At 40.6% G+C, this 13,060-nt stretch overlaps 2 protein-coding genes and 1 long non-coding RNA gene across 3 annotated transcripts; 2 read left to right on the forward strand and 1 right to left on the reverse strand.

The window, feature by feature from the left end:
• Window positions 1–3,124: 3,124 nt before the first annotated feature.
• g6pc1a.1 (glucose-6-phosphatase catalytic subunit 1a, tandem duplicate 1) lies at window positions 3,125–6,143 on the reverse strand. The gene is made up of 5 exons (XM_030399413.1): window positions 5,890–6,143; window positions 5,696–5,805; window positions 4,365–4,470; window positions 4,166–4,281; window positions 3,125–4,019 (listed from the first exon to the last, which is right to left on the reverse strand). The coding sequence occupies exons 1-5, from the start codon at window positions 6,105–6,107 to the stop codon at window positions 3,517–3,519; spliced, it is 1,053 nt and encodes a 350-aa protein (XP_030255273.1). The 5' UTR covers window positions 6,108–6,143; the 3' UTR covers window positions 3,125–3,516.
• Window positions 5,596–6,774, forward strand: LOC115570719 (uncharacterized). Its single transcript, XR_003981801.1, has 2 exons — window positions 5,596–5,780; window positions 5,898–6,774. It is a non-coding gene; the product is annotated as an uncharacterized LOC115570719 (long non-coding RNA).
• Window positions 6,775–8,065: 1,291 nt separating this feature from the next.
• On the forward strand, window positions 8,066–11,194 carry g6pc1a.2 (glucose-6-phosphatase catalytic subunit 1a, tandem duplicate 2). The gene is made up of 5 exons (XM_030399233.1): window positions 8,066–8,372; window positions 8,468–8,577; window positions 9,346–9,466; window positions 9,811–9,926; window positions 10,296–11,194. Exons 1-5 carry the CDS (start codon window positions 8,143–8,145, stop codon window positions 10,796–10,798), a joined length of 1,080 nt encoding a protein of 359 aa, XP_030255093.1. The 5' UTR covers window positions 8,066–8,142; the 3' UTR covers window positions 10,799–11,194.
• Window positions 11,195–13,060: the final 1,866 nt, after the last annotated feature.

Below are 13,060 nucleotides of genomic sequence, written 5' to 3' on the forward strand. Positions count from 1 at the left end.
AAGACACACACACACACACACACACACACTTGACTCAAAACACTGATGTTAATTACCAAGACTTTTATTTCTGATAATAAATAAAATATGATCAGTCAAACGTTCACCTGCATGTCTGTGCTGACTTTTGAAATAAAAGGAAATGCAGACACAGATAATAATATACATGCATATTTTTTCAGGGGGTTCAGTTCAGGTGAATAAAGTCAGTCTGGAGAACACTGTGATACTAACATGTCATACACGTTGACACACTTTGTGAAATACAGCGGGATGTTTTTGTTGTCCTGATGAAACTCTGGTGATAAGATAACATCCGACCAACAAACATGCAGTGATGTAAACTGCGTGGAGTTGCTCAATGTGTGTGACGCTGCTGTGCCTCTCCTGTGCAGCCTTTATAGAGCAGCAGCTTAAAGATATGACTCCGTGAGATAAGCAGCGGAAAACAGCTACGAGCCCTCAGAGATAAGATGGTTTTAACAGCCTCCATTATTATGTCATCGATGGAGTCTCACATTTTCCTTCTCACCTCGACTTCGTCTAGTGAACAGTTTTCTTAGTCTCACTTTTCTCGGTTGACGAAATGGTGGGAAAAAAAGTTTTACAATTATTATCTTTCTAATTACCTTTTTTTTACTGATGAAATAAAAATCACATGGGAAACCAAGTGGAAAAAAATTCAGTTTAACACATGGAAAATAAAGTTTTTCTCCTGACAAAACTTTTCACACATTAAAAATACAAACAAATACGTTTTCAGGAGGAAATTTTTTATCATTTATTGTTTGAGAAAAAAAAAAATAAACACCTTTTTCACCTGTGAAAATGATTTCTCTCCACTGGATTTCACACTTGGACAATTTTGTTTTTGCTTCCGGAGAAAATTTTTTATGATTTATTTTTTTTGTCTTTAAATTTGTATGTGTGAAAGCAAGTGGATTTTAGGAACAGAAAAATCATGTAAAAAGAAAAAGTTTTCAGGAGTTTTTTTTTTTTTCTTTGGCTTAATTCCCCAAAATTTTCTTCTTCTGTTAAACCCGTTTCTTTCCACTTGGTTTCACACAAAAAAACGACCAAAAATAAAACCAAATATAATTTATGGAGAAATGGTTTATTACTTTATTGTGTGAAAAATGTTTGGGAAGGAGAATTTTTTTTTTTAGCTTTTTTTTTCCGAAGAAATGAAAATCGTGTCAAAAGGAGCAAAAAGCATAGATTGCCTGATAGATTTTTTTTCTTTTGTTTACTTTCAAAAAAGAATTCTTCTAGCTTAACTTTTTCTCTTCATTTGGTTTCACACTTTCAAAGAAATAAATACATTTGTGGTGAAAATTTGTATTTTTTTCATGTGCAAAAACTAAAGTTTGAGCCTTAGAAAGTTTTTTCGTGTTGGAACAAAATTCTTTTTCTTTCTTTTTTCAGGAAAAACATAACTGAGGACAGAAGCAACAAAGGTTTTCTGAAATATTATTCACTTGAAAAAAACTTTTTTTTTTCTTTTTTTTGGTGATTTTTAGCAATTTCTTTTTCAACAGAAAAAAAATCATGTTTGGACAAAGAGTACAAAACATTCAGAAGGAAAGTTTTTATGTTGTATTTTTTCCTCTGTCAAAACTTTCTCACCACTTCGTTTCAGGAAACCGAGTGTTGTTTCCTCATTTCAATCGTGGAAAAACATGTTTTTCCAGAAAAATCCCCAAAAAAAGTTCAACTCACAAAACATTTGTTTCTCACTTGGTTTCTAGAAATATTTTTCACTTAAAACACTTTTTTTTAGATTTTTATTTTTGTTTTTTTGTTTTTTTTTCTTCGGTCAAAAACTTTCTTCCGTGTGGAACTAAGTGGAGAAACAGTTTTCTTTCCACTCGGTTTCACCCAGAGTATAAAGAAAATACAATTTCAGGAGAAAACGTTTAATCATTTATTGTGTGAAAAAAGTTTTGGAAGGTGAAAAACATTTTTAGGGGATATTTTTTAAGGAGAGAAAAAAAATCATGTGTGAAACTGAGTGAAAAACATTTATTACTTCCAAAAACAACTTTTCCTCTCCACTTGGCCCTCAGGACTATTTACACACTACAGATATTTCCCACACTTCTATCATTCCAGGTGTTTTCAGGTGAAATAATTGCACTCGGCTCACATTACAAAATAGTCTGCAGAGCTGCGTCTGTCGCTGTAATCCTGCTGGTCTCAGTTCCATCCTGCTGAAGCTCCTTTGAGCAATGTACCGCTGTCAGAGCCTTACAGGACTCACGTGTTGTTCTGCCCCTTGACCCTCTGTGTCTCTCTGAAAGCTCATGGCCGTGGCGAACGGCGGCGTCAGTATGTGGGCCTGCCGAGTGAAGGGGGCATGCTCGGGTTAATATTTAATGGTTGTTCCTACCAGAGAATTAATCAGTATCAGTCTGAGACATTCAGAGAAAACCTGATAGGAGAGCAGCAACACACGGGGACGACCTCCACAACACACCTGTAACTCATGAAGTCTGATCCTGTGTCAAATAAAACACATTTAACAGATTACTTTAATCCAGATCCATGAGTGACTCCCTGAGATATTAACACAAATGTTGAATAATAAGCACGACTCTTTGTGGAATGCAAATAGTTATAAAAACATTCTTTATTTTTAATTCTTTAAACAATCTTTTCCATTGACCATTGACTTAATTTTTTTTCATATAAAAAAAGGGAAATATAAGTGGGATTCATTTAAAAATAAGTCAACAGTGTTACAATATGTTCCAAACAGAGATCCTTATACTTTTTGCCATGACAGTGAGCTCTAGCAATGGGCGTTGTTGCTTTTTCTGAAATTGAAATGATAGAACAACATTAATTTTGATCTTCTTGGAAAAACAAAACCAAACGCTCAGAGCAGACGACACTGAGACCTCGAAGACCGAATACAAACGAAAATAAACATCCATTAGCCGGCAGTTTGATTCCTGATTCCTGACACCACTGAGCCTGATCCAGGAGACAGTTAGCTTAGCTTAGCTTAGCACAAAGGCTGGAAGCAGGTGGAAACAGCTAGCCTGGCTCCATCCAAAGAAAACAAAATCCACCTTCTAACACCTCTAAAGCTCACTACTGCCGAGAAAATCCAACACAGAACTCTTTATAAAACCACTAACTGGCATTTTAATACTTCTGTTCTTGTACAAATTACAAAACTGAGACAAAACATGTTAATTCACATATTTTACAGCCATTTGTTGGCGGATTTTGTTACCTTTGGACGGAGCCAGGCTAGCTCTTACCTGTAAGCTAAGCTAAAGTGGAAGCAATGTTTTCATCGAACTCTGACAGGAAGTGATCAGCATATTTCCCAAAATGTTAAACAGCAGTACATATTCTTTAAAGGAGCTGATATCCAGGCCAGCACAATCACTTCAGGGACTTTGTTCTGGAAGTCTTCATGTCTTTTGAATCAAACATGAGGACAAATGATCCTGGTACAATATAGAAAATTAAACTACTGAGTTAAAACAAAAAGGTGGACCTGAATCACAAGTTCTTGTCTTCTGTCTTCCCCGGACGGATCCAGCAGAGAGCGAAGGGAACCAGAGTCGTCGGGATTAAAAGAGCAACTGCGCTTTTACCAAAAGACAGGAAGTAGAAAGTCGTGAGATTTTCAGAGGAAAATGTCCATCCGTCGAGCAGATGAAGCAGAAACAAGGAGACGATAATACATCCCATCTTGAAGCTGGTGCTTGTGTTCTTGGTCTCGCTGTTGAGGGGCGAGTGAAGACCCAAACCCAAACCGAACAGGGTGCCCATGTTACGCAGGAGGCTGGCGAAGGGCGTGCTGTCCAGGTGGACCCACTCGGGATTCACGCACCACTTCTGGGCTTTCTCCATCGTCCACAGCAGGTCCACGCCCAGAACTCTGAGCAGCAGGTAGAAGCAAACAGCGAGGGAGGTCAAGGAGAGGGTGGTGTGGAAGTATTTCCTCATGCTGGCGTCGTAGATCCACTTCTCCTTCGAGACGACCTCAGCCACCAATACGCCTGAAACAAAACCACGATCCATCAAACAGAACCATCTTGTTTGGGCCAGCAGGGCTTCTGTACCTGCTGTTCGGCGAGCAGCAGGAGCAGAATCTCACCTGACCACTCACTCAAAATGACTTCCAAACAAAATGCGTCATTCTCACCTGTAATGACTCCAGCGATGACCTGATGGGGAAAGTGTGCCGCCATGTAGACCCTGGACATGCACACCACCAGCACCAGCAGGCCCATGAGAGCCCACAGGCCCAGCTGCAAGAACCTGATGACAGACGACAGTTTAATTAGATTCTGAGGGGGGGCAGCGATGTAACAGAAATGATTGATGTGTTGTCACAGACTCACCTGTATAATAAAGGAGGGCATCTCTTCTCTGTCGCCGTGGCGAGCAGCGCCGTGACCATCACATACCAGACGCCAGCTGCTCCCATGGCGTGACCCGACGGGCTTCCTGGAGGGAACCGACTCGGGGTTAATCAAACACAGCGTCTTCCTCAGAAAGCAATAAACGTCACGTAATGAGGCGCGCAGACTGATTGTAGTCACATTATCTGTGTTATGTAAGTCAAAGTCAACTTATATTTACTCCAGAATGACGATTAGATCGAGTTTGAAAGTGTCGGCGTTCTGATCTCATAACTGGTCAGATCAACGCAGACAGGAGCTTTTATACATGCATGTAAATAAACTGTGTGTATAATTTACTTTTATTTGTACATATGATATTTAAGACATTAAACATCTGATATTTTAAGACTTTGTTTGTATCGGCGACTTTCACTTTTACCAAAGTAATATTTTAACACAATATATTTACTTTAAGTTAAGTTTGACTCTTGCCATTTTTTTTAAAAACACTGATTTCATGCATTAAGGTTACAACAAACTATTATTTCCATCCCTCATGGATGAATCTGCAGATTATATTCCTGATTAATACATTTATTGTTTGGTTTGTGAAACTTTAGATCACACTGTGACCTTCACAAGAGACAAATTAAGAAATTAAACTGAATTTTTAAAGGAAAAAGCAGATAATCCCCATATTTTTTCATATTTGAGACAAACTGTTTAATAAAATAGTCGCCCATTGATACAGTTTCAGCTGTTCTTGTATAACTTGTGTGGTAGTTTAAACCAGTGAAGCTTCATGTACTTTAAACTCTTCATATGAAATCCTAATTTGTAATGTTATTTGCAACGAAAGCTGTCTTTTTGGTGTAAAAAGGACAATTATTCTGTCCATAAATGTAGTTTGTAACACTCACGTACAATATATGATCGTGTACATTAAATTTGATGTTATGTACATTTCACCTGAGAAGAAAGAAGGAAAATTATACAAAATAAGACAGAAAAACGTATTAAAAGTACTTAAATAAATGTACTCAGTTACATCTCACTCCTCCGTATATTAAGACGAATACTCAGGAAGAAAACTGGAGCAAGCGCGATAATCACATAGGAGTCACCGTACAATCAAACCGGGATTACTTTACACAGATTAACAGATTAAGATCACTACAAAAGGTCAAAGGTAGCACGTTTATAACACTCTTATCACGTCCGGCATGATGTTCATTCAGAGACCGTCGTGTGCACGCGCCAAACACGCTGATCTAATCTCCACCAGGCTGATAGTTCACTGTGTTACAACCTCTCCTCCTGAACTCTACCTGGTCCGGTCTCACAGGTGATGGGAAACTGCCGCAGAGCCGGGGCCGGCGCTGCTCCGTAGAACCGGGTCTCGTGAACCCACCAGTACGGTCTCTCCCCGAACAGAACCCTGCCACAGAGACACCAAGACACTCAGAACACTGTTTCTCTGAATGAGTTCGGATCCACTTCACTGTTTTTTCTGTTCTGTTACCATTTCAGCACCAGGTTGAGCCAGTCTCCCAGGACCGCCACCCAGATGAGCCGGAGCCCGGTGTCCCTCCGCAGGTGGAACCAGAAGGGGAAGAAGAAGAAGAAGGTGGTGTGCAGGTCGGCCACGGTAGACGCCAGGCCGAACAGGCCCTCATAGCTGCTGTATGTGGTCTGCAGGTGGACCGCCAGCTCGACCCCCCAGCTGTGCAGAAGATCCATGATGGCTCAGCCTCTGCCTGAGGATGACGCGCTGAATCTGGGGTGTTTGGTCTGGTCTGCCACCGTGTGAGAGCCCCACTGGACTTTACTCAAGGCTAGTAAATGTGTTTGCCTTCAGGACAGCGCAGACGAGTTCCTTGACCTTTACACCCCTCGAGGCCTCTCCGCTCGAATCCATCATCACAGAAATCAGCGTCCGCCTCTCTGACGGATCACATTTCTAGGAAAACCTTTTTTTGAGCCAGCTGCTTGTGTAATCCATCGATCTTGGCTCACAGTGTGATCCTCCGTGTCCCAGGGAGAGTGACGAGTGCGTCATCTGCTTCTTTCAAACCCAAATCAGGACGGCGCAATAAATCACGATATGAGACGATATGAGGTTTATTTCTTGTTTTGTTGTCCCGTCTATGACAATATGAGGAATGTACTTTTTACTAAAATGCTGATTTCTTTTGGTTGGATGTTTAAGAAAAACTTGAGCTGTGCTGCAGGGAGGGAACCTCTTGTGTATTTTCTTTGACAATTTTGGGAGAGAAGACAAAGTTATTTTTAAGATCAAGCTGCAAAATAACTTACAATTGTGTAATGACCTTAATGAACTGCTGCAACTGTATTTTTTGTTGTCTCCAAGTGAATTAAATGAAAAATAAAAAGCGATTAACCACTATGTTCATATTTTGTCAATAGTCATCTCTACGATATTGTCGCAATATTGATATCGAAGTATTTGGCCAACATATTGTAACGTTTGTATGTATTTATGAAGTTCTTTTGAGGAGATAAAAAAAAAGATAAATTGCAGTGCAGCTCAATATCGCTGCAAAATATGGCATCTTTTTAAAATCCATCAATAACTTGTAGTTGTTGTCTACATTCTTTTTTAAAAAAACAGTACAAATAAAATGTTCCTTGCTCATTAACATCTATGCATTGTTCCCTGAGACATTAACTTAAACAAAAACTCATCTAGTGTCAAAAAGTGTTTTTTTTAATCAGTAACTTTGTTTGGATCCTCACCAAAACTTAACAGGCTCTATTCTGGGCTGAGACACATCCTCATTCTAAGTTTCGTGGAAATCTGTTCAGTAGTTTTTGTGTAATACTGACCACAAACCAACAAACAACAAACAACAACAAACGTATACGAGACTGTACGGAGACATTTTATCTGATTATTTTCTCGTTTTTACATTTTAAAATCAGTCTCCATCTCCTCCAGTCGATGTTTTGTGGACTTTTTGAACTTCACCAGACTTCCCATCAACACGAGGGCGACGAGATAATGACTGAATTTTCATTTTCAGGGCGACCCCGTCCTTTAAGGCCACGCCGCCCGGCCCTCGCCCCCCCAAAGTGAGAAGAGATGAGGCAAAAAAAAAAAGACACATGAGCTCATCTGTTTGTGGTGACAGGACAGTCAGCTTGTACATGACCTCCAACCTTTTTTCAGTTTTATCACCCGACTATCTCCTCTGCTTCTCAACCCGATCATTTAATCATTGATCGCCTTATGTAAGTCCACTGTACCTCCACCAGGGAGATGCCACCAAATCAACGGCAAGAAACAATTACATAACTGACAAGATTATCACTCAGAGGGCTGCATGAAAAAAAGAAATAGAATTGTTTTCCTAAACTGGAGCACTGAGGAGGATTTGTTCTGAGAAATTAAGAGCTGATATTCACAAATATTTCACCAACAAGCTCTTCAAACAGTTTTCTGATGTATCTCGTCAGCACCTGGTCACCTGACTTCCTCTGTGCTGCGTACAGTGACGGAGATACTGATTGACGTTTTGTTTCCCCGCTATCTTTTCACCTTTGTTTGTGAGGCAAACCCTCCCAAACTCCCCCGACTCCCAGTGTTTTATTACACATGTGCAAGGTCCAAAGATCAGCGTGTGCATGCGTTTGGGTGGTGGGTCCCTCCGGTATAAAACCAACCAGCTGTCTTACTGATAGCAACAGTCCTTTTCACTTCTTACTCACTCACACATCACCAGACTTTCTCTCCTTTTCTCTAAAGAGGTCAAAGATGAACGCTTTAATGGACGCCGTGCAGGGTTTTGGGGTGAGCACCACCCACTACCTGCAGACCAACTACCAGGACGCCCAGGGTTTGTTTCTGTGGGTGTCCTGGGCCGCGGACCTCAGGAACACCTTCTTCATCTTCTTCCCGCTGTGGTTTCACCTGCGGGCGTCGGTGGGCATTAAGCTCATCTGGGTGGCCGTGATCGGAGACTGGCTCAACCTGGTGTTCAAATGGTGAGTCAGTCAGAAGATTCTCATCGAAGAAACGTGAAATTAAACGTCCTTAGTGGGTTTTTAAAGAGCGAGTTTTATTCTGCTGTCTTGTTCAGGATTCTGTTTGGAGAGCGGCCGTACTGGTGGGTCCATGAGACGGCTTATTACGCAGGCAGCGCCCGTCCACACATCGAGCAGTACCCCATGACCTGTGAGACCGGACCAGGTGAGAGACACTCACTCACTCACTCCTACACAAATTATTTAAGTATGTGGGTCCAACATCAGCTGCAGATTAGGACCTCAAGATTGGGTTATAAAGCCCGACCTGTCTTCAGGCCCTTTTAATAACCAGAAACCAGCTGCAACACAGTTAAACTTTGTAATGTTGGTCATGTTTTTTCCTTAAATTAATGGTTGAAGAAGTACGTAAAACCTTTACTTGAGGCAAGACATGTGAAGAGGACACGTTTTCAAAGCAAAATGCCAAATTATTTAACTTGTGGCGTCTAAAATTCAATAAAGGTAATAAAGTATTAGCAGCAAAATTGTCAGGAAGTATCAAAAGTCGGATCTTGTACTTAAGTAAAAGTAGAAATACCAAGTTAAAGTCATGCATTTACAATTCAGGCGAAGTATTAAAATAGTTGCATAGAAATATACTTCAAGTACCAAGAGTAAGAATTCTTTTATGCAGAATGGTGCACATTATATTATTGGATTATAATTACACCATTATATAAAAGGTGGTTTTAAGTACGTTATAAACTTTAGCTGCTGGTTAGCTTGCGAGTTTCCTGCTAAGGGTCAATAAAGTTAGATTTTTTGGACGGTATTTTGTATAATTGAAATTACATTTTCAAAGTAACGAGTAACTAAAGTCGTCACATAAACATGGTGTACTTAAGTTCATTACTTGAGTGTAACAAATGATCAGAGCAGTCATTGTTCTCATTGAGTGAATCAGCGTCTGATATCTGATCGTGTTATCCAGGCAGCCCCTCCGGACACGCTATGGGAGCCGCCGGCGTCTACTACACCCTGGTGACCTCCATCCTCGCCGTCATGACCAGCAAGAAGAAATTCGGAGGCAAGAAATCCACCAACAAGACCTGGTGAGTCCCCGACCTCACCTCAGAAGTGTTTAGACACAGCACAGCTTCACTCTTCTGCCTGTGTTGTTTACCATTTTCCATCCAGAGCTTATCGCTGTGGACACGCTATCTGCTCCGTGGTTGATCATTGACTCATGAGAACTATTGGTCCTGAAGAGGAGATTATTCAGAGTTGTTTTGACGTCCAGGCAGCCAAGAAAAACTGTGTTAATTGTTATATAGCTTTAAAGGTTAACTTGTTTGTTTTGGATGATGACCAGCAATGAACTTTTACAAACGCACCCTCAATTTTCGCCTGTTTCAAAATAAAAAAATCAAAGTTGTTTGAATTTTTATTTTGATAGGTATCTGAAGACCGCTCTGTGGACGCTGTTTTGTGGAGTCCAGGTGTGCGTCTGTCTCTCCAGAGTCTTCATCGCCGCCCACTTCCCGCACCAGGTCGTTGCAGGTGTTATCACAGGTCAGTATGTGTCTGTGCCCGCCCTGTTACGACAATAGATAATGTTTTTTTTTTGTTTTTTTTTTTTACTTATTGCAAATTTAAAGGTGCAGCACATTTGCAGATGCTAACTCTAGCTGTCGTTAGCTACTTAGCTCAGTTAGCGGTGCAGCTAGCGAGCCAAACTGAGAGCTCAGAGCATTGGGGAGGTGATGGTGTTGTTTACTATCAGACTTTCAGCTCCTGAGGTACAAAGTGGCTAGCTGATTAGCATGCTAACTTTTTCACCTTTCTGTTCAGGACTGAAGTTACATATTGTTCCTTTAAGTCCAGTACTAACTAGCACTATTTAACACTTAATACTGACCTTGATGTTTCAATGGTTTCTAGGTATGATCGTGGCTGAAGCCTTCGACAGAACTCAGTGGATCTACAACGCCAGCATGAAGAAGTACTTCTACACCACCCTCTTCTTGACCTCCTTCGCCGTTGGCTTCTACCTCCTGCTCAAAGCGATGGGCGTGGACCTGCTGTGGACCCTGGAGAAAGCCCAGAAGTGGTGCATCAAGCCCGAGTGGGTCCACCTGGACAGCACGCCCTTCGCCAGCCTCCTGCGCAACATGGGCACCCTGTTCGGCCTGGGTCTTGGCCTGCACTCGCCCCTCTACACCGAGACCAAGAAGAGCAGCAGCACGTTGGTGAAAGCGGGATGCGTCATCAGCTCTCTGGTCCTGCTCCACCTGTTCGACTCCTTCAAGCCTCCCACGCACACCGCCGCCCTCTTCTACCTGCTGTCCTTCTGCAAGAGCGCCACCGTGCCTCTGGTCACCGTCAGCATCATCCCGTACTGCGTGAACGGAGCGCTGAGCCTGCAGAACAAGAAGGGAATGTGAGGGATGAACTCACATTATACAGACTTGTAAAACAGAAACAAAAAACTTTCCTCTGGTGCTTTTGCCTTCATACGTCCAACTGACCCTCAGGAAAAGCCTGTCGCTGCCGTCTGGGGACGCTGAACTCTGCGAGCACTGTGTGACGCTGTGTGAAAGCGATATCCAGGATGCTCAGGTGCACTTACAAAGACCAATTCTGAATTCATTCACAAAATATGCTAAATACAATTGCTTCAGAGTCCTGGAAAAGGAAAAGCGACAAACTCAAAACTCACTTTAAAGACAAAAACTTTCATATGGTGTCTCAACTTTAATAGTAATGTATTTTAAATGTTTTAAAAAGTATTTTTTTGAAGTGTTTTGAATATTTTTAATAAAAAAACTCTTGAAAATGTGTTAAGTGACTGAATTTAATTTGTTACTGCAACATTCAATCACACTGAACTACATTTCCTTATAAAAGTATGTCAAAATAAAAATACTCATTAACTTAATATGTACTAATAACTTAATGTACAAGTTCTGAGTGTGTAGATAATAAATATACTCTAGAAAATTGAAAGTAAGTGGCCTTAAAACTGTAACAACTCCATTTGTGGGTCTTTGGGTGTAAACAGGAAGTAGGAATGGAAGTTAGCTAGCTTGCTAGTTAGCTGTGAGCTTGTTTCCCGTTTTTTCTTAAAATTCTGGCAATTTTGCGGGCACAAAAGTATGCCGAATAAGCTAGTATCAGCTTGCGTTTATACTGTGTTCATCAAAATACAGACAGCGATCATCGAATTACGTTGATATAACATCAAACTTAAAACCTAACTATTCTCGGGCAAGTTCTGGGGAGCGTCTTTTTTCTGTGCTCTCTAAGTGGATTTCTGGACATTTAATCCGATTTAAACAATAACCTCTGCAAGTGTCTATCTTGTCTCTCTGTTTTCAATTTGACCGAGATATAAAGTGAACAGACAAGTTAAATATTTAAGTAAAGTACAGGTACATTATAACATTATTTCACATGGGCTGTTTTAGAGTTGCCACCCGTCCCATTTTTCCCAGAATTGTTCTCTTTTTTCATCAGCTGTCCCGGGAAAACATAAATCTCTGCCTGGACACAATTTATCCTGACTGGGCGAAACTTTAACTGTGGTCAAGCCAGCCATGGTTTGCGTTTGCTTGGTCAAATCAGCAAAGGAGGAGCTGCTGGTAGTGACTGTGGGTCAGACTGCAGTCTCACATCAAAACCATGATACTATTACAGTAAGTATTCTCGGTAATAAACTGAAGGTATCATGAAGGTATACTACTGAGTTTCAAAGTAAAGGATGACGTGAGAAAAAAAAAACATTGTTTTCATAAGTAGTCCAAGATTCATATACTGCTGAACTTAGTTCTTCCAAAACTACTTGCATGAATAATATGAAGTACTTTTACTTTTACCGTGTACTTTTCGAGTAATACTTTGTCAAAATCCTTAAATAATTATATTGAAATCTTGGTGATTTAGTTTATTTTAGACTTTATAATAAGAAAGGTATTAATGCCAATATTTATTGTACAATTAGTTAAATGCTTTATTACTATTTTCTGTGACACTTGTGGTCTGTTTATGAGACAGAGAGGGACAAGATGGCCGACAGCTATGGACATTAGACTGACCCTCAGTCGTACTCATTAACTACAAAATACTTACTTATTAAAAACAAAGATGGGAACATTAATATTTGACAGGAGTTTCTGCCTTGATGAATGAAAGAATGTTTGCGAGTTTGCTTAATTAAAGAAAAAAACCTCCTCCTCGTATTAAAAACACCAAAACTCTTATTGCCAAAATGTTCCATTGTGAGCGACAGAAGATTCTGAGTGAATTGATGTGGATTGGGAACGATGGAGGAACGGCAGCGACTTAAGAAAACTGGTTCTGTTTGTTCTCCTCCAGACTTTAAGTTCGTAATTTAACATGGGAGATTCTGATGGTCGGTGGCGCTCTTATGTCTGAAGTCTATACAGCTGACAGTGTGAGTCTGTTTGTGAGCAGCACAACATTTCCTACTGATCTGATAGAAAACATTTGACAACACCAGGCTTGTAAAGTAAGTTTGACTCATTTATTACTTCATCACAGACGGACAGAAACCAGAGCAGTCTATGTTGTTGAGGATGTTCAGGAGTCTCACAGCCTGAGAACAGAAACTACGTCAGCGGTTCCTTCTGGTTCTTTTAGTCTGTTCAGTATTCTTTGAGCTCTGAGCAGACACCTCACCTCTCCTC

Source organism: Sparus aurata, chromosome 20 (genome assembly GCF_900880675.1).
Source record: "Sparus aurata chromosome 20, fSpaAur1.1, whole genome shotgun sequence".
NCBI lineage: Eukaryota > Metazoa > Chordata > Actinopteri > Spariformes > Sparidae > Sparus > Sparus aurata.

Bases quoted from the DNA above. Each gene is read 5' to 3' on its own strand.
- g6pc1a.2 (XM_030399233.1), top strand. From the start codon at position 8,143: ATGAACGCTTTAATGGACGCCGTGCAGGGTTTTGGGGTGAGCACCACC. The intron at 8,373-8,467 runs GTGAGTCAGTCA...TGTCTTGTTCAG, and splicing joins CTCAACCTGGTGTTCAAATG to GATTCTGTTTGGAGAGCGGC. The intron at 8,578-9,345 runs GTGAGAGACACT...CGTGTTATCCAG, and splicing joins GACCTGTGAGACCGGACCAG to GCAGCCCCTCCGGACACGCT.
- g6pc1a.1 (XM_030399413.1), bottom strand. From the start codon at position 6,107: ATGGATCTTCTGCACAGCTGGGGGGTCGAGCTGGCGGTCCACCTGCAG. The intron at 5,806-5,889 runs GTAACAGAACAG...TCTCTGTGGCAG, and splicing joins CTCAACCTGGTGCTGAAATG to GGTTCTGTTCGGGGAGAGAC. The intron at 4,020-4,165 runs GTGAGAATGACG...GTTTTGTTTCAG, and splicing joins CATCGCTGGAGTCATTACAG to GCGTATTGGTGGCTGAGGTC.